General features: G+C 41.0%; 1 protein-coding gene across 4 annotated transcripts in view; it reads right to left on the bottom strand.

Annotated features, from left to right (window-relative positions):
- Nucleotides 1-26,735, bottom strand: part of CUEDC1 (CUE domain containing 1) — a 169,553-nt gene that overhangs the window by 41,766 nt on the left and 101,052 nt on the right. For 3 of the 4 annotated variants that reach the window (XM_073666676.1, XM_073666677.1, XM_073666678.1), the window contains 3 exons: nt 13,959-14,145; nt 8,761-8,844; nt 7,255-7,350 (listed from right to left, as the gene is read on the bottom strand). In XM_073666676.1, coding sequence (XP_073522777.1) covers nt 7,255-7,350; nt 8,761-8,844; nt 13,959-14,145 — 367 coding nt within the window. The remainder of the gene's footprint in view (nt 1-7,254; nt 7,351-8,760; nt 8,845-13,958; nt 14,146-26,735) is intronic. The other variant, XM_073666679.1, reaches the window with a different exon arrangement.

Consider the following 26,735-nt stretch of genomic DNA (forward strand, 5'->3'; position numbering starts at 1 on the left):
TTAACTCACTGTCTACGTAGCTAATTATCCACCACACAATCATCATCATTACTCCTGTCCTGCTGACAATTGTCTCAGTGTCTAAAACTGAGTGAGTGCGCTAATATTACTGCCTTTACAACTCTGACTAATAGGTCAGCAACACAGCCAGGTATTAGAATCGTCATTCATCTCATCCAATAAATCACTTGGAAGCATTTTTTTTGTGAGATATGTCTTCCTTAGTCACCAGATTGCTGTGGCTTAAGGGGCAGAAAAGATGTTGGTGTAATTGACAGAATTAAAAGTTTACAATGTAAAAGGTTAAAAGGCAACTGTCCTTTTAATTTTTATTTCATAAATCAATTGTACAGGTGAAAATAAGAAATCTTTGCATTATATCTTATCAGAGAAATTTGCTTCTATCTCCCCTTGCACTGATCATTCATTTTCAAAAAGTCTCAATGTCTTCAGTGAAGACAGTTTTTTACATTAATGAGATAAAATCCTATCAGTAGCAACAGCCATCTCCTATGTAGATTGGAGCGGGAAGGTGTTAAATATTAATTACAGATATTCATTTTATTCTTAATTCTGAACTCCGTACCATATATTGAATCAGCCATCGTGCTAGGGTTTCTAGATGACATGTGCTATTTGTGTATTTTTAGTTCAGTGCCATATGCAGAAGAACAGGTGCTATGGGGGGGCTATATAAGCCCATGTTAGAGACAGGGGGCGCGCTCTTGCCATTTCACAGGACACTGGACGAGAATTTATGTGTGAAGGAAACAGCCGCTGATGTAGGCCCAAGGAGACACGTCCTTTACCCGGACATATGGTGTCATCCTGACACACGTGCTGGACACAGACAGACGCAATCTACCATTCAGGATCCCAAGAAAAGATGGGTGAATCTCAACTATTAAGCTAATTATGGACAAATGGACAATCACTCTGTAACTATTTAACTATTATATGTAACTACTGCAATCATTCTTTTTAATGGACAATCCGAGAATAAATCAATACTTTTCATAAGAATATCGTGATATAGTTTTTGATCGATCGCATCTGATAAGAAGTCCTCGATAGAAAATTATACGGATATAAGTATTTTTTTACATTGGCGAGCCTCAGCCAGTCCTGATTTTTCATGTTTTCAAGTGAATTTCCTTCTTGAACAAAGGGAGGAGAGAAGAGACGAGTTGAACAGCTGTTGTTCACGTGACAGGAAATGCACTAACTTTGTCACAAGAATCAGAAAGAGCCTACAGATTGAGGACTGATATATTCTCCAGATGGATTGACAGGCACCAGAGGTACTACAAAGATCAGACGAGCTGAACATAATACGTGCTGATCACCAAAAGCTAAAAAATCTGAAGGTAAGCAAAATATGGATATAATTTCTTATTTTGCTAAGCAAAGTAAATTGAAATTTAAGGATACTGACGAAACTGACTTAGATGTTTTGTGGCTTAGTTTATATAGAGAATGTGAATTGGAGAATTTACAGTTAAGATTCTAAGTTGGTATCTTTTCATAGAGACAAAGAAAAATTGAGAAATATTCTACAGTTTGTAGATGTATTTCATAGTCTTGTGGTAGAGAAGTCTAAGCAGGACAATTGTGTAGAAATAGTGTCAAATGGTGATACTGATTGTAATGTGGAAATTGAACAAAATGCAAGACACGTGTCTGTAACAAGAACTGAAGGTGACCTTGCGTTTGAGGAAGAGACGGACATACAAAAAACTGACATGAGAGGAGACATGATTGACATACGAGAAACTGACATATTAGATGATGTGGGCAGAGACATGATAATGGACATGAGTGACGTAGGAGGAGCTGACGTACAAGGACCACTAAAAATAGCAGAGGACTTAGAAGCTGCCGAGACCCAACTTCAAATTAAAGTGAAGAAAAATTTGCTAAAATTATACAAAATCATGCCAAAATATGATGTCAAAATCTACGTCTGTAGAAATTCAGAGATATTTGAGAGCTTTGCTGATAAGTTTGATTTATCCAATGAGGAGAGGAATCAACTAATTAAAATGTGGATTCCTGTGACATTTGCCAGACGTTTAATTTTGATGCCCTGTGAAAATGACTCTCCTAATGAAAGATTCGGACACATTAGAATATTTAATTTATTGTGCCACAAAGGATTTCCAAGACATAGATGATCTACAAAATGTAAGAATTGGTAGGAAAGAATGTACATATACATTCATGCCCATATTTGAACGGTTGTACAAAGCTCTCATCAAAAATGGAAAATTACAACAAATGATAACAACTTTTGTACAAAAATTCAAATTCTTAAATCCAGTATCTCGAGTTATTGAGTCACAAAAAGATTCTCTATTTAAATGTGCGCAGTTGCTTGATTTTGCTAGAAAACATGAAAATTGTGAAAAGAAAATAAATCAAGCTAAATTTGTAAAACCAGAAAAGGGAAAATATCAAAAGCCAATGAGTCGTCCTCAAAATGAAATCTATGAAATACGCAGAAGATTTCATATATGTTATATGCCATAGAAGATGATTCAAAAGTCAATTTCTTCACAGAAAGAGTTAAAGATTCAAAGCTGTGACTCTCTAAAAAGGAAAATGGCCGAAATTGACGGACAGAGACAGGGGAGACCAGCTCACAGTGACATTGTGGAAAGTAGACTGAAGAACAGGCAATTATCTGAGCTTTTGAAGGATAGAAAAATGTCTTTTCTAAACAGAGCTTTTCTGGAGATTTTTGACAGAGACACAAGATTTGGTTTACGGAGTGACTAAGGAAAAACTGTAATTATATGTTGTAAAAGTGTTATACAAAGTATCATTAGTTATTTATTATTTTATACAGTAAAATTGTGTAGTTACACAGTTTCTGCTAGTTCATATATATATATACAGTACAGACCAAAAGTTTGGACACACCTTCTCATTTAAAGATTTTTCTGTATTTTCATGACTATGAAAATTGTACATTCACACTGAAGACATCAAAACTATGAATTAACACATGTGGAATTATATACTTAACAAAAAGTGTGAAACAACTGAAAATATGTCTTATATTCTAGGTTCTTCAAAGTAGCCACCTTTTGCTTTGATGACTGCTTTGCACACTCTTGGCATTCTCTTGATGAGCTTCAAGAGGTAGTCACCGGAAATGGTCTTCCAACAATCTTGAAGGAGTTCCCAGAGATGCTTAGCACTTGTTGGCCCTTTTGCCTTCACTCTGCGGTCCAGCTCACCCCAAACCATCTTGATTGGGTTCAGGTCTGGTGACTGTGGAGGCCAGGTCATCTGGCGTAGCACCCCATCACTCTCCCTCTTGGTCAAATAGCCCTTACACAGCCTGGAGGTGTGTTTGGGGTCATTGTCCTGTTGAAAAATAAATGATGGTCTAACTAAACGCAAACCGGATGGAATAGCATGCCGCTGCAAGATGCTGTGGTAGCCATGCTGGTTCAGTATGCCTTCAATTTTGAATAAATCCCCAACAGTGTCACCAGCAAAGCACCCCCACACCATCACACCTCCTCCTCCATGCTTCACAGTGGGAACCAGGCATGTAGAGTCCATCCGTTCACCTTTTCTGTGTCGCACAAAGACACGGTGGTGGGAACCAAAGATCTCAAATTTGGATTCATCAGACCAAAGCACAGATTTCCACTGGTCTAATGTCCATTCCTTGTGTTCTTTAGCCCAAACAAGTCTCTTCTGCTTGTTGCCTGTCCTTAGCAGTGGTTTCCTAGCAACTATTTTTACCATGAAGGCCTGCTGCACAAAGTCTCCTCTTAACAGTTGTTGTAGAGATGTGTCTGCTGCTAGAACTCGGTGTGGCATTGACCTGGTCTCTAATCTGAGCTGCTGTTAACCTGCGATTTCTGAGGCTGGTGACTCGGATAAACTTATCCTCAGAAGCAGAGGTGACTCTTGGTCTTCCTTTCCTGGGGCGGTCCTCATGTGAGCCAGTTTCTTTGTAGCACTTGATGGTTTTTGCAACTGCACTTGCGGACAAATTCAAAGTTTGCCCAATTTTTCGCACTGACTGACCTTCATTTCTTAAAGTAATGATGGCCACTTGTTTTTCTTTACTTAGAATTTGTATTATGGCAAGAAAAAATCAGCTAACAGTCTATTCAGTAGGACTATCAGCTGTGTAGCGACCTGACTTCTGCACAACACAACTGATGGTCCCACCCCATTTATAAGGCAAGAAATCCCACTTATTAAACCTGACAGGGCACGCCAGTGAAGTGAAAACCATTTCCGGTGACTACCTCTTGAAGCTCATCAAGAGAATGCCAAGAGTGTGCAAAGCAGTCATCAAAGCAAAAGGTGGCTACTTTGAAGAACCTAGAATATAAGACATATTTTCAGTCGCTTCACACTTTTTTGTTAAGCATATAATTTCACATGTATTAATTCATAGTTTTGATGCCTTCAGTGTGAATGTACAATTTTCAAAGTCATGAAAATACAGAAAAATCTTTAAATGAGAAGGTGTGTCCAAACTTTTGGTCTGTACTGTATATACAAATATATATATATATATATATATATATATATATATATATATATATATATATATATATATATGGTGGTCCAAAAGTAGGTGGACAGAAAGTGTAATAAGGTTATGAAGGGGGAGATTGAAGAAAATCCAGTAATTTTAGATAACATTATGTGGAGTAATGAAGCTTCTTTCAAATTATCCGGCCATATTAACAGACATAAATGAGAACATGCATTTAACATTAGAGCAACAACTAAATGAGCCTGGTGTCAATGTTTGGGGTGGCATTTCAAGTTTTAGGACCAATATTTTTTGATGGAACAGTCTCAGGAGATAAGTATCACGAAATTCTAATGAATCAAGTTGCTCCCCAGTTACAGCAACAGCCTAATTCAAATGACCTTTATTTCCCACAAGATGGGGCCCCTCCACATTATCCAAGAGTAGTCCGCGAGTATCTTGGTGAAACATTTCCTAATAAATGGATTGGCTGAAGAGGCCCACTTGATTGGCCGGCACGTTCACCAGACTTGACCCCAATGGATTTTTGTCTTTTGGGGAGTACTCAAGGACAAAGTTTATAGTCGAAAACCAAAAAGTGTCAGTGATTTGAAAAATTACATAAGATGCATTTCAAGAAATTAATACCCAAAGAGACTTCTGCAAAAAATTTTGTAGAAGCCTAATAGTGGGCACACAGCCTAACACTGACTCAGGCTGTGTGCCCACTATGCGTTTTTTAAGTGTTTCCGCAGCGGCAATTCCACTGCAGAAACGCTTAAAAAACGCTTGGTCTGCAATGTTCCCCAATGATAATCCGCATGTGCTGTGCACATGCTGCGGAAATTTCCACTGCGGATTATCATTGCGGAAAAATCCGCAGCACTACCAATTATTTTGCGTAATCGCGGCGTTTTCGCCACCATTGACTTGCATTGAATCGCTTAGTATCCGCATGACTACATGTGCACATGCGGATATTAAGCGTTTCAATGTGCGGATGGTACCCGGGTCTGGAGAAGAGGAGACTTCTGTCTTTTTAAAAAACAATTATTCATTCTCCCTCCTTCTCCAAAATGATTGCAAAAACTCATTAGTCTCTTGTGGCAAAAAGCATCAATTTGTTTGAATGAGACTGATTTCTGACTTTTTTTTTCCCTTGTAGAAAAATATTTAACTTGAGTGGCTTGCATGAGGATTCTCAGACAGATGCCAGCTACATCATAGCAATGATCAATCACAATTGCAGTTGTACAACACAGTCTTTCTGGAGTATTTGCCAAATGATTTAAAGGGAAGGTGCCATCAAATTTTTTTTTTTTTTTTTTTGTGAAAATAACATTATAATATTAATTTAAGCTTTGTAATGCAGTGTTTGCATAGATTGCTAACACTGCAACATGCGAAATATCTATTAAAAAAAAAGATTACCTATACTTGCAGCTAGGGGGAGCATCTTCCTGTATAGACCTCAAGCAGCTACAGTAATGCTTACTTGCATTACGTTAGCTGCAAAATTGGGGCAGTGTCCTTGTGACATCAATGTTTCCCTCCCCTTTTAGGTGTTATACTACACCCAAAAGTGGGGGAGGCAGAATAAAGACTAGAGACAATGCACCGCCATTTTCTTGGTGACTGCACTGTGATCTAATCTCAACCAGCTGCTAAACAGGAAGTGGATCTCAGTATATTTACAGAAGAGCAAGCAGAAGGAAGACAACGGACTGTGGAGCAAAAAGGACCTGAGGAGCAGAGCTGCACGCAGTGGAGAAGAGAGCAGCTGCGAGGCCAGGACCGAGGAGACTAAACAGTGCAGTGGTGAGGGTCCATAGCTTTACTGCACAGGCAGTGGAGGATGGGAGAATATAAGAGCAGAGCTGGGGGAGCTTGTGTGTGTGTGTAAAAAGCTTCCAATTACATGTCCTCAGTGTGGAAGCTCTGGGCCACAATGAAATGGCACCTAGACACACCTACAGCTGTGAATTGAGCAGACCACAGAGGCGTGCCGAGTTCACAGCTAATGTGGCTACAATGTTACAGATAGGGTCGGCATCGGACCGCTGAAGCCTATGTCCAGGGTTGCCGTATTTGAAGGAGTGTGAGTGTAGTGTAGTAACTCTTACACTCCTGAAAAGCCAGGTGGCAGTCCTCAGTAGCTGCAAAACAAATTAATAAAAAATAAACTATAAATACTGGGCACTTGAAAATATGTTATAACATTAAGGAATTTAACATTTTAATTTATTTTACATAATGTAAAAATGCGGCACCTTCCCTTTAAGGCTTTTTCTCCTCATCTCTAATGTTGTGCACTCTGAGGGCAGCTCTTTAATTTATAAGCCCTAAAATGGCAGCTGATTTCCTTGCCTCAGCTTTTACAGTGGCAGCTATAGACCCTCTTGATTGACTGTGCAATATCATGTGACAAGATAGCTACAAGGCATTATTGGAAATCCAATGCTGCCGCAGTGCCTGAAGTCGTGTGAGTCTTCTGTGGCTGGTGTCATCTTTTGCAATGTGTAAAATGGCAATGGGCATTTTTTGGGTGATTCACACAATTGATTTACAAATTGCTAAAATTTGCCAGGACCTGTGAATTTCCTAAAAGATTACACAAATTCATATTACATAGAATCAATCCGCTCAGCTCTAAGATACACTGTTGTGACATCATGGCTTTCAGACAGCAATCTGTATAGGAACTAAATTTACTCATATTATATGTGGCTATATTATATACTTACATTTGCCCATATGTTTTAATTTATCTCTAAATAAGGCATCTTCAGATATAGCACTGTTAGAATCACAGACACCAGAAACAGAATGGGATTCAACGGCTGTAAAATAAAAGAAGACAACACAAATGCAATGCTACTATTATAGTTTAATTGACGGTCTTTCATAAACATTTTGCTAACACTGGAAATACTGGAATCTGGACACCTAGGACACTAGACTCTCAGCAGCTTCAGTCTCCTGTTTAGACCATGTTCACATATGCCTGTGGTTTCTGCTATGAACAGAAGGCATAAGGGAGTCCACTGACGTTTCATTTTGCACACATTACTATTTTTCTTTTGCGGTTTAAAACAATCTAATTTGCAATGGAGGCTCGGGACCTTAGATGAAGCTTCAGTCTGTCGACACTTCCAGAAAACACATACTGGAGATTTTTTACTACCGGCCTTAATTTAGGCAGTTTAAAACTAGACCAGACAAGCAGAAGACGTAGCAAATAGAGATGAGCGAACCCGGACTTTAAGAGACAGAGAATATTTTCCAGCTCTGAAGATCGGGTCCCTATTAGTGTTGAGTGAGTATGTTCTGTTAACCCTTTCGCCGAGTATGCTCGGGCCGAGCTCCGAGTATTTTCGGTGATAAGGTTAAATCGCTCCCGTGTGCATGATTTGCAACTGTTTGACAGTTTTATTACATGGGAGGAATGTCTATTTCTTACACATTCCTCCCATGTAATAAAGCTGTCAAACAGATGCAAATCATGCACACTGGAGCGATTCAACCATATCACCGAGTAGCTGTAACTACTCGGAGCTCGGTCCGAGCATACTTGGACAGAACATACTCGCTCAACACTAGTCCCTATACATTTCAATGTGGTTTGGGTTTATGTTCAAGTTTGGGTAAAGTTCTGGTACTCAAACCAAACCTTGGACATAATGTTCGGTTAGGTCCCAGAACCCGAACTTCCACGGGTCCACTCATCCTTAGTAGCAAATTTATGTTGCAAACTTGACAGATTTGGCACATCTGGCTAGACATATTAGAAACAACACCTTTTGGTTGACTTACTTTAGACCAATAATTTACACCAAAATGCTGGGGAAGGTTTGGTGTGTTTTTTTTAGTGCTGCTTTCCTCTGAATCGAGAGGAGAGAGGTGCCATTGATGTCATGTTTACAGATACCTGCAGATATCGTGCACCTGTCCTGTTTATTAGAATATTTACCATACAAAATTAAAAAGGGAGCTGAACCAGCTTTTAAATAATTCATTATATATGGAATTATTTTGATAGTAAACTTAGATAATAGTAAGTGACAGGTAATTACCAAAAATGCACATTACAATACTAAGAAAGACCCATCTAGTTAGTGCAGACATAAGTCTCTATTTTCAGGTATAATTCAGCTAATACGTTTTGATTGTGTTACAATATGTATAATCTACAAGGTACGAAAGCAAGCAGAGAAGCTATTGATTTTTTCCCTGGTGTCATATGTCCTTACTTGATATTGAAGGGCAAAAACTGAAATCATTATTCACCGGCATACTGTTAGACTTGGATTTCTTTGACTCATATTTCAAACGATCTGAAAAGTAAAAAAAAAAAAAAAATAGACAAGTCAACATTATGAGGACACTGTGCAACAATGATCTTTCAGCATACGTTTATGAAAAAAAGCCTTTCCTTTTGTGTGTATGAAAAAATGGCAGAGGAGGGTGTTAATTTTTTACTTAAATTTATTTACGTCAACAAAGCTTGCTTGAGACCCAATCCCATTCTTCAACCAAAACACTCTCATAGGAATGAATAGCGAAACTGAAGAAGAGTGCAGTCTACTGCTTCTCCTTTAAAGGGTACTGAAGATATCCAAGAGCTAAAGGGAGTCCTTACAGCATACAATATAATATTTGCACACTGTGTTCCATTTTCCTGCTGCATTACCACAAGAGAAATTAAAAGAGGCTATCACCAGGTTTTTTTCTACCTCATTAGACAGCAGCACAATGTAGAGGCAGAGGCCCTGATTTCAGCATTGTGTCACTTACTGGGCTGCTTAGCATGGTGGTATCACTGAAAAGACTAGTAAGCCTGCCACAGTGTTGTCCTCCATATTCCTGAGATATGTCTATCACCACCCCCACCCCCACCACTGATTTGCAGATTTCGGCCTATGCACAGTGCAGTCAAAAAGTTGTCAAGCAATGGTGTGGGTGGAGCTATACAGAACCAATCAGTGAGAGAACTGGCAGATCTGCATCAGATAAAACTGTGATTTTATCATAACTAAAGTAAGTAGCCCAGTAAGTGACCCAGCACTGGAATAGCAGTCTCTGCCCATACATTATGTTGCTCTTAGATGGGGCCGAAAAACCTGTTGGTCGATTCCCTTTAATCAGTATAAAGTGTCAATTCCAGTCAATTAGCTGTCTGTGTAATGCAGAACAGCACAAGCCTTCCATCACAAGAGACACTCTTCATAAGTGCTAAAAATGGGGCTTTTAAGCTATCTTGAAAAGTTATGTATTTACAAACATTCATATACTATAAACCAGAGCACAACTTACAAATCTGTGTGCTTACATTGTTGTGGGAGGCAGTTTTCCGCAGCTTACTTGCAGCTATACTCAAAGGGTTTGTTCCATGAACAAAGTACATTTTAGTTATCAGATTTTGAAATAATAATAAGCCCACATTCACACGTTCAGTATTTGGTCAGAATTTCACATCAGTATTTGTAAGCCAAAACGAGGAGAGGAACAATCATAGAAAAAGTATAATATAAATATGTGCACCACTTCTGCCTTTTTGACCCACTCCTGGTTTTGGTTTACAAATACTGATGTGAAATACTGACCAAAATACTGCTGTGTAAACGCAGAGTAAGTTCCACAATTTGGTGTGTTAAAAAAATGTTCCTGTGCTGAGATAATCTTCTAAATGTGCCCCTGCTGTGTACTGTGTAATGGCTGGAACAAGTCTCTCATAGACTTCACTGAGTTGTGAACTCCAGCTCCATGAAACACTACAGCAGCCGGCAGGTCACAATCTGTGGGAGACAGACAGGAGCAGTGGTGATAACAGATGAAGATGCCGGAGGGCGAGACACGAGGATATAAGACACGAGGCAGGGGACTTACCGTATATACTCGAGTATAAGCCGAGCTTTTCAGCACATTTTTTTGTGCTGAAAAAGCCGCCCCTCGGCTTATAGTAGAATTCTATTGGTGGATAGTGGAGGGGGGTTGCGGCGGCAGAGGGGGGTTGCAGCGGCCGTGGAGCGGGGCACACGTAGTAGCCGCTGCTGCAGCTACCACGTGTGCCCGCTAAAGGGTAGTGAATATTCACCCCTTTCCACTCCCATGGGCGTGGAGAAGAATGAATATTCATTCTCTTTAGTAGCGGGCACGGAGGAGCGCTGAGTCGCAGCTCCTGCTGACAGTGTCCGCTACTAAAGAGAATGCATATTCACTCTTCCCCAAGCGAATGGTCCCGGCGTGGAGAGGAGTGAATATGCCAGCAGCTCACGTCAGCGTCTGAGAGCGCATGGCTGTAACGCCATGCGCGGCTCAGACGCTGACATGAGCTGCAGGAGAACAGGACTCAGCGCTGGAGCAGAGGTGAGGAAGGAAGGTGAATACAAGTGTTTATTGTTTTACGTGTGCAGTGATGGGGATTGGAGGATGAGGGGGCCATGCATACCAGGATTGGGGGATGAGGGGGCCATGCATACCAGGATTGGGGGATGAGGGGGCCATGCATACCAGGATTGGGGGATGAGTGGTGCCATACATTCCAGGATTGGGGGATGAGGGGGCCATGCATACCAGGATTGGGGATGAGGGGGGCCAAGCATACCAAGATTGGGGGATGAGGGAGCCATACATACTAGGATTGGGGGATGAGGGGGCCATACATACCAGGATTGGGGATGAGGAGGCCATGCATACCAGGATTGGGGATGAGGGGGCCATGCATACCAAGATGGGGATGAGGGGGGCCATGCATACCAGGTTTGGGGATAAGGGGGGCCATGCATACCAGGAATGGAGATGAGGGGGCCATGCATACCAGGATTGGAGATGAAGGTGCCATACATTCCAGGATTGGACATGAGGGGGCCATGCATACCAGGATTGGGGATGACGGGACCATGTATACCATGATTGGGGATGAGGAGCCATGCATACCAGGATTGGGGATGAGGGGGCCAAATATACCAGTATTGGGGATGAGGGGGCCATGCATACCAGGATTGGGGATGATAGGGCAATGCTACAAGGATGGGGAAATTTACCAGTAGCTGCTACATTTCCCACCCTAGGCTTAGTGTATGTGCACCCAATCCTTTTTTGGCAGCGCTTTGAACACAGCATATTGATGCTGCGCCCAAATCGCTGCACGCTGGTGAATCTGCATGTGTTCATTGAACACATTTGGATTCACCTGTGTCCACTGCATCCTATACATTGCGGTGGTAGAATTTCTCTTGCGGCGACCAGCGTCTCCGCAAGAGAAATAGACATGCTGCAGTTTTTGAAGACGTGCTGCATGTCCGTCTCTGCGGGTTTGCCGCAGATGCATAGTGGGCATGGGATTTGTATAAATCCCATCCACTATGCTGTAACATCTGGCCGCTGCAAACTGCACGCAGCGCAAGTGTGCTGCATCCAATCCACAGCGGACACTGATCGGTGCACACACCCTTATACTCGAGTCAATACGTTTCCCCATTTTTTGGGGGTAAAATTAGGTACCTCGGCTTATACTTGAGTATATACGGTAGATTTAGAGCACCACTCCAATGATGCAAGAAAAAAAAAAGTTGGAGTGGTGCTTTAACACATCCAATTGTGGAACTTATTATTATTCCAGAATCCATTGATTAAAAGGTACTTTGCGTGACAACCCCACAAACAGAATAAAATTGGCCAAACCCATGGCATTCTAATGTGTATGGGGCAGTTAGAATCTCCCCCAACAAATCATGTCAGGGGAGATAAGAATCCAGCATGTCTAATTTCGGACTGCCAATCATTTTGTTCTCTTGATGTCTGGCAGCAGCTCTCGCATACAGAACACATGAGTGCTAGTTATGGGAAAGTCAGTCAAGAATGTGCCATATTTTGAGAACTATAAGACGCACTTTTTCCACCCAAATTTATCCGTGTCCGCTGGTGATAAGCAGGTGTATGGAGACGCATAGTGGGCATTGGATTTCTTGAAATCCCATCCACTTTTTTTGTAATGTAGAACGCTGAAGTTTGCACGAAGTGCAAATGACCTGCATCCAATCCGCAGCATTTCCTGACCGTGTGCACATACCCTTATTTCAATACGGTAAAAAGATCTTGTGTAAGTGAAAGATGTGGCCTTGTATGGTGCTGGGTTGTAATGTGCAGTTCCATTCTTCTGGTGATAAATGTGGCAGCATCAAATGTATGTAGCTGTGTACTTGTTAATATGCAAATAAGGGATATCTTGTAGTGTGAAAACCTATTTAGTGGCCAAACTAACCATTTGGTATAAGTATCTGATACCACTTCAGATCCAAAGATAAATGATAGGGAGTGCCTCTCCTTGTTGGAAATTTGGTTTCAATATTAAGAAAAATGTGAAGTGAACATTGTTTCAGTTTTCGGAGATGCTGCCTGATTTACATGACCTTGCTGAAAAGTGAGTTAACAGTAATGGAGCATGGAGATGCGTAAATATCTTGATCAATATTGTAATGCCGGCTCACTGCGGTAAGCCAATTCTATATAATCCTGGCCATTTTCAGAAAATTTCAAACTGGTGAGATCAGCTACCATGTAAACGAGGTTGTTGGAGAACATGAAATTTAATTTTAGATCTCTTCTCACCCCAAATAAAAGAAAAGAAGAGGAGGTTGAGTTTTCATTTATCCCTCTGAAGTAGCGAGACTGGCATTGTTTGTAGGTATAACAGTATGGGTATTTCAATAATTTTTAGCAAGTCTCTCTGTCGTATATATTTATGATAACGGGAGTTTTTCCATGTAAGAAGACACATTTCTAGATGGGAAATGTAATAAATAATATTGTAGATTATAGATGTCTGATCATCCCTATTTTGTAGCTTTGGGTTGCCAACTAATAGGAATCAAGAATGCCCACAAGGGTTTACCTAGACCCTCAAGAAGGAGACCCTCAAGCATATCAAGAATAATGACAGATCCAAAGATTGCTCCCAAAAGTACTACAACTATTCTCTTGGGATTAAGTACAACTAGTAAGATGCTATGACTTTAATTTGACTTTGGAAATGCTCAAGAGTAGATGCAGAAGTAAAGTGGAAGTAGTTTGTAAATGTTGAAACGGGATCTATTGCTATGTTGAAAAGTAGTGGAGGAGGGGATACTTGACTGGTGCCTCCGAAGAGGTCTATAGGAATAGAATTTGTATGATCTAAAGTTAATGGCATATTTCTATTCAATGTGTGAGGGCCTTTAGCACATACAGAATTAATGACATTATTTTCAGTCTGCTTCCCTGAGAAATGCTCAGCTCTATCTCATGTATAGAGACAAGCATAGTTTATGCAGATTTCCTTACAGATGACCTTGTAATTACAACTACTCTAATTAAACTTGGTTCCATAGGGACTTTTTCTTTTTTTACAGATTTCTTCCCCGCGAGCAGACTGTCCTTTGATGTTATAATTTAAAGAGTTTTTTTTTACCTCTTTCAAGTGCAAGGAGAAATTCCCTGTTTCTCTGAAGTTCTCTCATGAACTCTTCATTCTGTAAGAAAAGTGCAATCCTCTCATCTTGCAAGTACTGCTTGAGCTTCCGCTCCTGGTCCATGGAGCCATGCTCTTTTTTGCAGTCTTCTTGCTGTTTTGAAGAAGGTCCATGTTGGCAGCTCTGCTGGATATATAAAAAAAAGTTCCTTTATGATTTGAAACTTTACAATTAAACCAAATAAAGAGACTTGCTGGCCGAGTGTTAGAAAAAGGCTAAACCTTGAAGCCAGCAGACCGTGGTAAAGCTGTGGAATAAGGAGACTCCTAGAATTCCACAGAAATTATGTGAAGCCAAATTCAGCAGCTACAATTGAATGACTGGAGTAGAAATCCAACATTATTTGCAACTCACCAAAGCCTGCAACTTAGTTGTGACCCAGTGTGATGATGCATTAACAGAATACTGCAGTAATGTCACACATTGGGGGAGATCTGCTAAGCTCAATTTCCCATAAGAGCACGTCAGGCAGGCAGCGCACCACAATCGTTATGTATTTTGGGTTAGGGTTAGGATAGTTTAAAGATGCAACAAATTAACAAAACAGCATGTACCACTTAAATAATTTTTCTGCATTTTTAGACTGTCTAGTTGAAGTATTTGCTGTCTAAAAACTACATCGGATTACTAAATCAGACCCTCTGAACATAGTCGATTGCAGGGCATAAGTGCGTTGCACAACCTTAGGGCCAGCACGTGGCATAATACATTGTGTGCACAATTAATCAAATGAGGATTTTTACCATATCATTATTTTATGCAGATTTTACAACTCCAATCTGTAGAAACCTGAATGCTTATTGGATGAAGTATATCAGGTGATGTGTATTGAGGGAGGGTGTAACTTAAGGATACAACATCCTTTATCAATGAGTGCAAAATTATTAGCTTAGTTTTCTCTGGCAAAATGGGCCAAAAAAGAAATTTAACCGAATCTACAAAGTAAAAAATTGTTACAAGTCTTACAGAGGGATGCAGCACTCTTGAAATTGCTAAGATATTGGGGCACTACAGAACCATCAAAAGTTTTGTTTCAAATAGTCAACAGTGTCGCAAAAAGCAAGTTGAGAAAAAAAACACAAGTTACCATCCAAAGATTTGAGAAAAATCAAACATGAAGTGACTAGGAACTCATTATCATCCAGTACTGTCATATTCCAGAACTGCAACCTTCCTGAAGTGTCCATAAGTACAAGTTGTTTGGTACTCAACGCCATGGCCAAGGAAAGGGAGGCTGAAACCAAAACTAAACAAGACACAGAAGGTAAACCGTCAATGGGCCAAGAAATATCTGAAGACAGATTTTGCAAAGGTTTATGGTAAGATGAGTGTAACTCTTGAAGGATCACATGGATAGGCCCCATGGCTAGATCAGTGAAGGGCCTAGACCTCCACTTTGACTCAAACACCAGCAAGATGGGAGTGGGGTACTGCTATGGGCTGGTACTTTTATAGATAAGCTAGTTGGACCTTTTTTGGAAGAAGATGGACTCAAAATCAACTCCAATATCTACTTCCAGTTTAGAAGACACTTTCTTCAAGCAGTGGTACAAGAAAAAGTCTGCAACTTTCAAAAAAACATGATTTTTTTCCAGTACAATGCTCAATTGGATACATTGAAGTACTGCTTGGCTAGCTTGTAGAGGCCTTAAAGATGTAAGAATAATGACATGGCCTCCTTCCTCACTTGACCTAAACCCTACTGAGAACTTGTGGGCCCTTCTTAAATGGGAGATTTACAATGAAGAAAAACAGTACACCTCACTGAACAGTGTCTTTGGTTGGTGCTGCCCAACAAGTTGATTGTCAACACATTAAGAAACCATCATAAGCCTCTATCCATGGAGTCTGCAAGTTATTCAAAAGAAGGGTGGCTATGTTGGTCACTGATTTTTTTTTATGTTAGAATTGCATTTTTGAACATTTTGAGTTGCTTGGCTATTATTCTCACTTTAGTGGATGAAAATCAACAAATGAGATGAGAAAAATTTAAATTTTTCATTTAATTGCGTAATAATTCAGCACACTAGAAGTTGCCCAACATTTATGCACACAGATATTCTTTTAAAAAATACAAAACCTCACTTGTACTTTCTTAAATATTACGGTTTCAAGTTTATTAACCTTTTGGATTGACTAACAGCACTGTAGTTGTTCAATAATAAAATTAATCATCAAAAATACAAATTGCCTAATAATTGTGCACACAGTGTACAGTAAATCTTTCTTGAGTGTTCCTTTAAAGCTGGCCATGCACTTCAGATAACTGTTGGCCTAATTAAACAGGACCCGCCTTGCCTAGAATAAAGGCTGCCTATATTTACCGGTCGGCAGTCATTTAATGCTGCAAAGTCGGCTAATATAAATGCAGTTTAAAGGGATTTTCCCCTGAATAAAAGTTCATTTTAATCAATAGATCTTGGAATAATAATAAGTTTCACATTTAGATGTGTTTAAATAAAATGTTCCTGTGCTGAGATAATCTTATAAATGTGCCCTGCTGTGTACTGTGTAATGGCTGTGTCTCAACGTACAGGAACATGGTCTGATCATACCACATCTCCTGGGCAGGGGAGGAAGCAAAAGAGTATACAGACATTACAGCCCGGGATCACAGCTGATTCTTTTTTTGAGGTAAAACATTTCCCTGCCTTTTTTTTACCAATTTTTTACTTCAAAAAAAGAATCCTCTGTGATCCCCTGCTGTAATGTCTGTATACTCTTCTGCTTCCCCCTCTGCCCAGGAGATGTGGTATGATCAGACCATGTCCCTGTATGGTCAGACACAGCCATTACACAGTACACAGCAGGGCACATTTATAAGATTATCTCAGCACAGGAACATTTTATTTAAACACATCCAGTTGTGGAAATTATTATTATTCCAAGATCTATTGATTAAAATGAACTTTTGTTTGTAGGAAAACCCCTTTAAGTCGCTGCATCTGGCAGCAGTTTCTCTGCCCAAAATAACAAAGGGAGAGGGTAATTGAATTCCAAAGGCCCGATCCTTATCATATCTGTCCCCTTACAGAAACGATTTTTGGCTGAGTCATCAGGTTTGGACTATTTTTTTAATCAAATATATATGGAAGCCTTCAATTGAATAGTTTCAGCAGTTAACTACATTTATATAGGTGTGTTGCCTAAGCAACTTTAAAGTAATACATGTGAAGTATTCATCCAGCCCTTGCATAAAAAGCACCTTTCACTTGTTTTAGTATGTTATTGCAGAGATATTGGCTTGTAAAGTTTAGATTCTAATTTTTTTCAAAAGCCCAACAGGATGCTAGCAGAGACTCTAGGGGCGTTTACTTCACTCCCTGCATGACGTTCACCCATCACAAGCATAAAGTGTAATGCAGTGGGGAGGAGGGAGAACATGTCCTACAGGTCAGACCCAGCTTTCTGTGTGATGTGGAAAAACTGATGTGTCTATCCAGGTCACACAGATATAACTGCTGGTTATTACCATGCATGGGGAGGAGAACAGCGCTGGGTGCAATTATAAACACCTCTTGCAGTGCTCATCTCACAGCGCTGTCAGCTCTACTCTACACTTCCTCACACCACAGTGACTGCTGTGAGAGGAAAGTTGCAAGAGGTGTTTGTATTGACACACAGCCCTGCTTTCCTTCCTCACTGATCTCACTGCTGGCACCTATTGTTATCACAAGCCAGGGAGAAGAATAGAGCAGAGCTTTGTGTCATTACAAAAACCTATGCAGCTCTCCTAGCAGTGTGAGTGAAGGGGAACTACAGCAGAGCTGACAGAGCTGTGAGATGAGAGTTGTTGGAGGTGTTTGTAATGACACCTTCCCCTGCTCTCCCCCCTGCCCAACTCCAACCTCCCTCCCCCATCCCACACAGTATCACAGGTAGTTTGATCAGTGGGGAGAGCAGGGCTGGGTGTCATTACATGTCTTTCCATATAATGGTGGCAGTGCAGAAGATCCAGCTTCACAAACTCATAAAAACTGTTCTTTAATGATGAAAATAACAATCCAGTGAAAAGATACAATTTTTTAGATAGAATATCAGCTAGATTTTATGTCAGCTTAGTTGATGTAAGTTATAAAGTTATCTGGTTCTTAATTCTTGTATTACCAGTCAATCCTATGAGCAATGTCATTATATACCCAGTCTGCGTGCGGGTATCTGATTATCGTCTTTAATCTGGTTTGTTCTTCTGTTTTATGAAAATACCAATAAAAATGATATATTTAAAAAAAAAAAGACACAATTTTTAAAATTCATGGCATTATTATATGTCCATGGAAAGCAAAGTTAAGAGAGAGTACATCTTCCCATCTAGGCGTTTTGGGTGTCTTGCACCCTTAGTCATGATGGTAACTGAACTCTGCTGGCGTTTTAAATAGTAGTCAGATCTAGTTTACACAGTGGCAGCCTAATTAGTGAATCTCAAATAAATGAGAGCGTAATAGAATTTGGAGACATCCATATTTAATGAATGGCATTCTCGGTATCGTTTAGATAGGGATTCACATGCAACAGTTATCCTACTAAGTGAGATTTTTATTCTTTAGGCAAAAAAGTGTAGAGTGCAATATATTTGTTTTGATAACAAAATGGACTTAAAGGATACCTGATTAATATGAAAAATAAGTAAATTTCATCCCCGTATAGGATCAAATATTAGATGAGAACATCAGCAGAGTTTTACAAAAGAGAAATCAATTTCTTTATAGATAACATATAGATAGCAACAATTACAGTATAAGATTAGTGAACAGCAGCAGTTTAATGTTGACAAACATTGTATATAATAGAACCTCTATTGAGTACATATGCACAATATGCGCTGTCATAGTTAAGCATAGGAACATATGCGATGTCATCAATAACCATAGGAACCAACTGCGGACCATGAGCAGCAATTGTATGGGGGGAAATGAATTTCTGGTAGAAATAGCATTTTTTGCTGTCAATTGAGCTTTAAGCACCATATGAATATAGAAAAAGAAAGAGCGTTCTATAAGAAATGCTTTTATTGTTTGTGTGGATAAGCCTTGATGGCGGTATGAATTTATGTGTTTCTAATTAGGGTTTGTTTTCAATTTTTTTGACAATCTCTTCCAGTTTCCCATCCAGAGGGCACCAGTTTTTCTCAAGGACATGGTTGCTATCCTGGACACCACCAATGAATTTATCTGGTCCCATAATTTGTCATGGTTGGGATGTGACATTATATACCTTTATAAGGCCATCCCTCATCAAGTAGCTTTGGAATCCCATCTGAAAACATATAGCCATTTTTCGTCAGATCTTCAAGAATATACTATAGAGGTTGTTACCCTATTAATTGGCAATAATTCTTATCTAACCGATATCGGGAGTGCCATTCATTAAATTCAGCTGTCTCCAAAAACTATCTTGACCAAATCAGACCTGACTACTATTAAGACACCAGCAGAGTTCAGTTACCATCATGACTAAAGGTGCAAAGCACCCGAAATGCGTAGTTGGGAGGATGTCCTCTATCTTAACTTTGCTTATGCCTTGAATTTTAAAAATTCTATCTTTTCACGGGATTGATATTTTCACCATTAAAGGAAACCTTTTATGAGTGTGAAGCTGGATCTCCTGCACTTCCACTTTTATATACGGTGTCAAGGCAGTAACGCCCTCCGTGCTCCGAACCATAAGGAAATATAATGCTGGTGAGCTGGATTTTTTTCTATATTGTTACATCTTTCCATATAATACAAAGAAAGCAGATGCTAAAGCTTGTGTTCATTTTTTTCCACAGCATTACACCTCAGCTTATGATTGGTCAATGTCATACAGGGGAAAAAATAAACAGTCTCAGTGAAGAATCTCTTCTATCACCTTCTTGGTATTAGTGAAAATTAGCATATAAAATTTAAAAGCTAATATCTAAGCAATGTAGATGAGAAATTAAAAAAATATTTTTTATTCAGCTCTACCGCAATAATTCCATGATGTGGCCAGTTTAACAAGCTAAAACTGGTGAAAGGTCTGCTCTAAAGCTTTAGTCAGTTACCATAAAAATATAATTCACTGTACACTTTCTATGAGGGTTAGATGCCAAACAAAAGCCACTTGAAAATTCTTGACTACAGGCCTCTATATGAACCATTAAATCTTTACTTGTTTAGTGCTTTGGCTTTCCCTTTATACAAACAATGCAGTTTGGGGTCTATAGTATTTTACGACACAGCTATTTCAGTTTCTTTATTGCCATAGTGCTTTAAGTGCTGTACACAGACTGAGAAACCATAATCTGATCCAAGTAAAGATTGGTACAGCCTCTACTCGGACCATCTATGACAATTTCTAGTAATGTCAGCAGTAATCACATAAGCTATATGTGATGAGGATGAAGTGTACAATCCTTTTAGCTGGATAAGGCCTTTGTTACTATGAAAAGTAAGCAAATAAGCTACAAACAGACAATATATAAACAGATAATGTATTGCATAACCTATATGGATCAACAGTGAATGGGATACTCCATGGCATGACTTTTCAAAATACTCTATAGTTTAGGGCTTTGTTAAGCGATGTATTACAAAAATACTCAAATTAAAAAAAAAAATAAAAATGTATATCACGTCCGGGAAATTATGCTTCTCTATACCTGAAATTTTTTTTTAAAAATAGACTCATAACATTCCATATTTTTCGGACCATAAGACGCACTTTTTTTTCCCCAAAATTTGGAAGGAAAATGGGGGGTGCGTCTTATGGTCCGATCGTTACTTTACCGGTGGTGGTGGAGAGGGGATCGCAGGGTCCTCTGGCGGCGGCAGAGGTGAGATGCGGCTGGAGCCGGGGCCTGTACCTGTGCTGGAGTGGCTGGTGTTGGGTGGTGAACCAGAGGAGCCGGGGCCTGTGCCGGGCTGTGAGTGGCGTCCGGCGGTGAAGCAGAGGAGCCGGGGCCTCTGCCAGGCTGTGAGCGGTATCCGGCGGTGCGGCAGAGCAGCGTTTGCGGCTTCCGTGGCCATCTTCCTGAGGCCGTGATCCATGGGAAAATGGCCGCCCGAGCCAGCGCATACGCCGACCGGGAGCTCCGGCGGCCATTTTCCTGTAGATCTCGGCCTCAGGAAGATGACCGCGGCCACCGGAAGCCGCACACGCTGCTCTGTCGCATCGCCGGACGCCGCTCACAGCCCGGCACAGGCCCCGGCTCCTATGCTTCACTGCCGGATGCCGCTCACAGGTCCAGGCCCCAGGCAGGTGCACAGGCCCCAGCAAGTCCACAGGCCCAAGGCCCCAGCGAGTCCACAGGCCCCAGGGAGTCCACAGGCCCCAGCGAGTTCACAGGCCCCAGCGAGTTCACAGGCCCCAGCGAGTTCACAGGCCCCAGCGAGTCCACAGGCCCCAGCGAGTCCACAGGCCCCTGCAAGTCCACAGGCCCCAGCCGGTCCATAGGCCACAGCCAGACACCGGCATCTCACCTCTTCAGCTGCCGCCGGGTTCCTGAGGCAGGGAAAAGAGGGACCGGCGATCTTGCTCCACCATCACCGCAACTCACAGCTGCTGGAGCACCGGCTTCATGTATCCAGGGTCCGCAGCATTCCTCCACTTCTGCCGGGCTGGTTTCCTGAAGGTCTCCTGCTCCACCAGCCCCCAGGTAAGATACCTAAAAAATATTTATTTTCCACCCCAAAATTTGAGGTGCGTCTTATAGTCCGAAACATATGGTAACCGTATATGCCAAAAGTACAAACACTCTTGTAGCCCTATTTATGGCATTGGAAACTGCCGCAATTGAAGCATTCTGTTAGTTCCAGAAATATTTGGAAGTTTAGGCATTTTAGTTGTTTATCAAAACATATTCAAGATACCGTTATAAAATCAATATGGGCTTAAAGTGCAGACTCTAAGCTTTAGGCGACGGCCCCACTATCAGTATTCGGTCAGTATTTTTTCTCAGGAGTGGGAACCAAAACCAGGAGTGGGTGATAAATGCAGAATTGGTGACTTGTTTCTATTATACCTTTTCTTTGATTGTTCCTCAACTGGTTTTGGCCCTCACTCCTGAGAAAAAAAACTGACCAAATACTGATAGTGGGGCCTTAATTTTAGGGTAGGAATTACAGCTCTTTAATATGTAGCTACCTCTTTTTAAGGCGACCATAAGTAATTGGACAATTATCTAAAAAGCTCTTTAACCTCTTCACGACCTTCGACGTATCCATACGTTCAGGTCGGTAGGTACTTGCATCCTATCCTTAATGCAGCACCGCAACCACAGTCGCAGTGATCGCATTCAGGTGCCTGCTCAATCTTGTAGCAGGGCACCGGGAGTCATCGTCCCGAGGGTTGGCACCGCCCCCACCCCCACCTCGTGCGACTACGGTCGCTTTGATTGGCTGTTCAATTCTGAACAGTCAATCACAGTATTTCAGGCAAACAGATTGCATGAAACACTTATGCCCAGCCTATGAACGGTGCTGTAAGAGCACCGATCATATGATGGGGCCTAGCAACGCCAGCATCACCAAGGCCAGTTCTGATAGGTGACCTTTTTTTGTCCCTGTCTATTTTTTCTCCCCCTCCTCCCCTTTGCACCACTCTGTGTGTGCGTCCTACAGCTGCCACGCTGATGAGACGCACACTACTGATTAGCACCCATGCTTCCTTTTGGCAAGGACTTTTTTTTTTATCCCCTTTTAGCACCACATCCGTTTGTGCGCTCTACTGCAGTCGAGCGAAGATCCCTGACGCACAACAGTGATCAGCCTCCGGTTGTTTTTTGTTTTTTTTTGTGAAAAAAGAATTCAGTAAAAAAAACTTTGATTAGTTGATAGGATTAGATTAGGGACAGTAACAACATACTGTAATAATCGTTGTCTACTACACTATTTTTTACTGAATTGAGTCAGGGTTAGTGTCAGATAGTAAAAAAAAAAAAATGATTTAGATTAGGGACAGTAAAAATATACAAAGTAATCGTCATCTACTTCAGTATTTTTTACAGAAAAATCGCATGCGGATTTTACATGCGGTTTTCCCGCCAGGTAGAAGCGTTTGTGAGGCGTCTTTGCATGCACTTCCGCATGCGGGTTATCAAGCACTTCTCCAAGTGATTCAAGCATCACTTGGAAAAGTGCTTGACAACTTGTTCACACTATATAAATCCATGCAACCGGCATGGATTTATATAGTGTGACCAAGTAATAGTTAAAAAAAAAGAATCAGAATGGTAAAAAATAAAAAAATAAAGTTTATACTCACCTACCGATGCATTCTCTGCCCCGTCCAGAGTCTTGAGCGGCTCACGCTGTTGTGTGCAGGACCTTCGGTGACGTCATTGAGTCATGTGATGGGTCACATGACTCAATGACATGGCAGGTCCTTCACACACCTCGCGACGGCGGGAAAACACCGGGAAGACATCAGAAGATAAGTATAAACTTTATTTTATTCTTTTTTTTACAGGTTCTTTGGTACCCAGGTCTGGATGAGAGTCTCCTCTCCTCCAGACTTGGGTACCATCCGCATGTGGAAACGCCAAATTAATGAACATGCTGCGGATTTTTGACCGCAGCATATACGCTGCGGAAAAATCCGCAGCATGGGCATTGACATTGAGGAATGCCATTGGGGACCATGGGGTGCGGATATACATGCGTTTTACAAGCGTTTACGCTGCGGAAATTCCGCAGCATATACGCTTGTAATATGCAACGTGGGCACGCAGCCTTACTGAATTTAATTAGGGTCATATAGAGCAGAAAAATAAGAATCACATCCATGCGTGTGTCTTACAGCCGTCGAGCGTTAATCACTGACGCACATCAGTGATCAACCTCCGGTTGTTGATTTTTTATTTATTTATTTTTTGTGTGTGAAAAAAAGAATAAAAAAAATTAGATTAGTTAATAGGATTAAATTAGGGACAGTAAAATATACCGTAGTAATAGTTGTCTACTACAGTATTTTTTACTGAATTTAGTTAGCGTCCGATAGCATGGAAAAAAAGGATCACATCCGTGCATGCGTCCTACAGCTGTCGAGCGCTGATCGCTGAAGCACATCATCAATTGGCCTCCAGTTGGTTATTTTGGGGTGTGAAAAAAGAATAAAAAAATAAATTTAGATTAGTTGATAGGACTTGATTAGGGGCAGTAAAAATATAGTGTGGTAATCAGCGACTACTATAGTATTTTTTACCGAATTGAGTCAGATAGTTGCAGACGAGCAGTAAATTTTTTTTTTTTTTACTGACATCGGTTTAGTAAGTTTGTTTTTTATTTTAATAAATTTTTATATTCTTTTTTTGTTCTCTTCTAAATAAAAGGAGTTTACACCAAGCACTCATATACACCTGAATAAAATTTGTTACACACACACAAACACTGAATACGTGAAAAAATGTCCTGCTCGTCCCTCCCAATCACGGTATTCAGCGGAGGAGGCATATACCTTCCTTGCCCCAGACACTGGTAGTGAGGGAGAGGATCCCACCTTCCTTTATTTTTCGTCCTCCTCCTTTTCCTCAAGTGATACTGAACCGCCATGCAGACTCCGCAGGACAGAAACTTAACCAGCACCCACTATTACTGACTTTTTCAAAGTCTTTTTCTCTGAGGATTTTGTAAACCTCATGGTGGCCCAAACAAATCTGTACATCCAGCAATTTTTGACCCAAAACCGCCCTTCATCATTTTCTAACTTGACCCCTGTAGACACAGTAGATATGATGACATTTTGGGGCCTGGTCCTTCACATGAGATTAATGAAGAAACCTGAACTTCAGCAATATTGGAGTGTTGACGTTTTGTACATTGTTAAGAATGGCCATGACCCGTAAACGTTTTGAGGCCATCCAAAAAATTTTGTATTACAGTGATAATGCTCAATGTCTTCCCCGAGATGACCCCAACTTTGACCGACTTTTCAAAGTTCAGCCGGTCACTGATCACTTCACCAACAAATTTGCTGAGGTGTACATGCCCCAAAGGGACATCTTCGTGGATGAATCCTTAATCCATTTCAAGGAGAGATTCAAATTACGTCAATACCTGCCCAGTAAAAGGGCCAGGTACGGAATTAAACTCTACAAGCTGTGCGAGAGTACCACAGGGTACACCCACAGATTTAGAGTTTATGAAGGGAAGGACCCGGATTGAACCCCCTAAATGTCCCCCTGTCCTGGGAGTGGGAAAATTGTGTTGGATTTGGCACACCCACTGCTGGGTCAAGGTTATCACCTCTACGTAGATAACTTTAATACCAGCATCCCACTCTTCAAGTCCTTCTGTGCGTGAGCTACCGCTGCCTTCGGTACTGTCCGCAAAATTAGAGAGGCCTCCCTAAGATGCTAATTGGGCAGCGGCTCAGAAAGGGTGAGAGCAGAGCCCAATGTAGAGCCAATATGCTGGTAGTCAACTACAAGGAAAAGAGAGATGTTCTTTTCTTGACCACCATACATGGTGATGGCAGCACCCCCACCGCTGTATGAGGTATCTCTTTACAGGTCACCAAACCAGACTGTGTACTGGGTACAACAAGAACATGGGGGGAGTTGATCTCTCTGATCAAGTCCTCTAGCCATACAGTGCCACGAGAAAAGCCATGGTGTGGTACAAGAAGCTGGCCATGCACATCGTACAGATGGTAATGTACAACGCTTTCGTGCTATCGTGATGTGCAGGCCAGACCGGTACGTCGTACCTTAAGTTCCAGGAGGTAGTGATTAAGGCCCTAATATTTAGCAGTCAGGAAGGCGCGGGCCCCAATACTTCTGGAACTGAAGGAGCTCGTACTGTATCTTACCAGGCCAATATTTTCCTGGGGAGGTCCCTCAAACCACAAAGAAAGGAAGGTCGCAAAAGAGGTGCAGAGTATGTTACAGAAGGGTGATAAGTACGGACACCACTTGTCAATGCGAGACCTACTCAAAACAAACCTGGCCTGTGTATAAAAGAATGCTTCAGACTGTACCACACAGCCATGGACTACTAAATTAATTTCTGACTTACACAACTCATGTATGACAACCTGACATACACTAAACAACTCACGTATGCCACCCTGATGCACTCTACACAACTTACGTATACCACTTCATTATAACATTCTCATACCAGGAAACAATAGATTAGTTACAAAATTGGGTCACTTGTGGGGGGTTTCCACTACACATCAGGGGCTCTCCAAACGCGACATGACGCCCCGCAGACCATTCTATCAAAGTCTGCATTCCAAAACGTCACTCCTTCCCTTTCGAGGGCTACCGTGCGCCAAAACAGAAGTTTTCCTTCACATATGGGGTATCAGTGTACCGAGGAGAAATTGCACAACAGATTTTTGGGTCCATTTTCTCCTGTTACCCTTTTGTAAATAAAAAAAAATTGGGGCTAAAATAACATTTTTTGTTAAAAAAAAATTAGTTTTTTTTATTTTCACGACCCAACATTATAATTTTCTGTGAAGCACCTGGAGGTTCAAGGTGCTTGCCACACATGCAGATAAGTTCCTTGAGGGGTCTAGTTTCCAAGATGGGGTCACTCGTGGGTGGTTTCCACTGTTTAGGCATATCAGGGGCTCTCCAAAAGCGACATGGCGACCGCTCTCGTTTTCTGCCAATTTTGAGTTCAAAAAGTCAAATCATGCTCCTTCCCTTCCGAGCTCGTTGTAAATACAAGAAATCGGTGGTCAAATTTTAACCCTTATAACTTCCTAACCAAAAAAATAATGTTTCAAAAATTGTGCTGATGTAA

This window comes from Phyllobates terribilis, unplaced genomic scaffold (assembly GCF_046119375.1).
Source record: "Phyllobates terribilis strain yellow unplaced genomic scaffold, ASM4611937v1 Scaffold_2__4_contigs__length_985480577, whole genome shotgun sequence".
NCBI classification, from domain to species: domain Eukaryota; kingdom Metazoa; phylum Chordata; class Amphibia; order Anura; family Dendrobatidae; genus Phyllobates; species Phyllobates terribilis.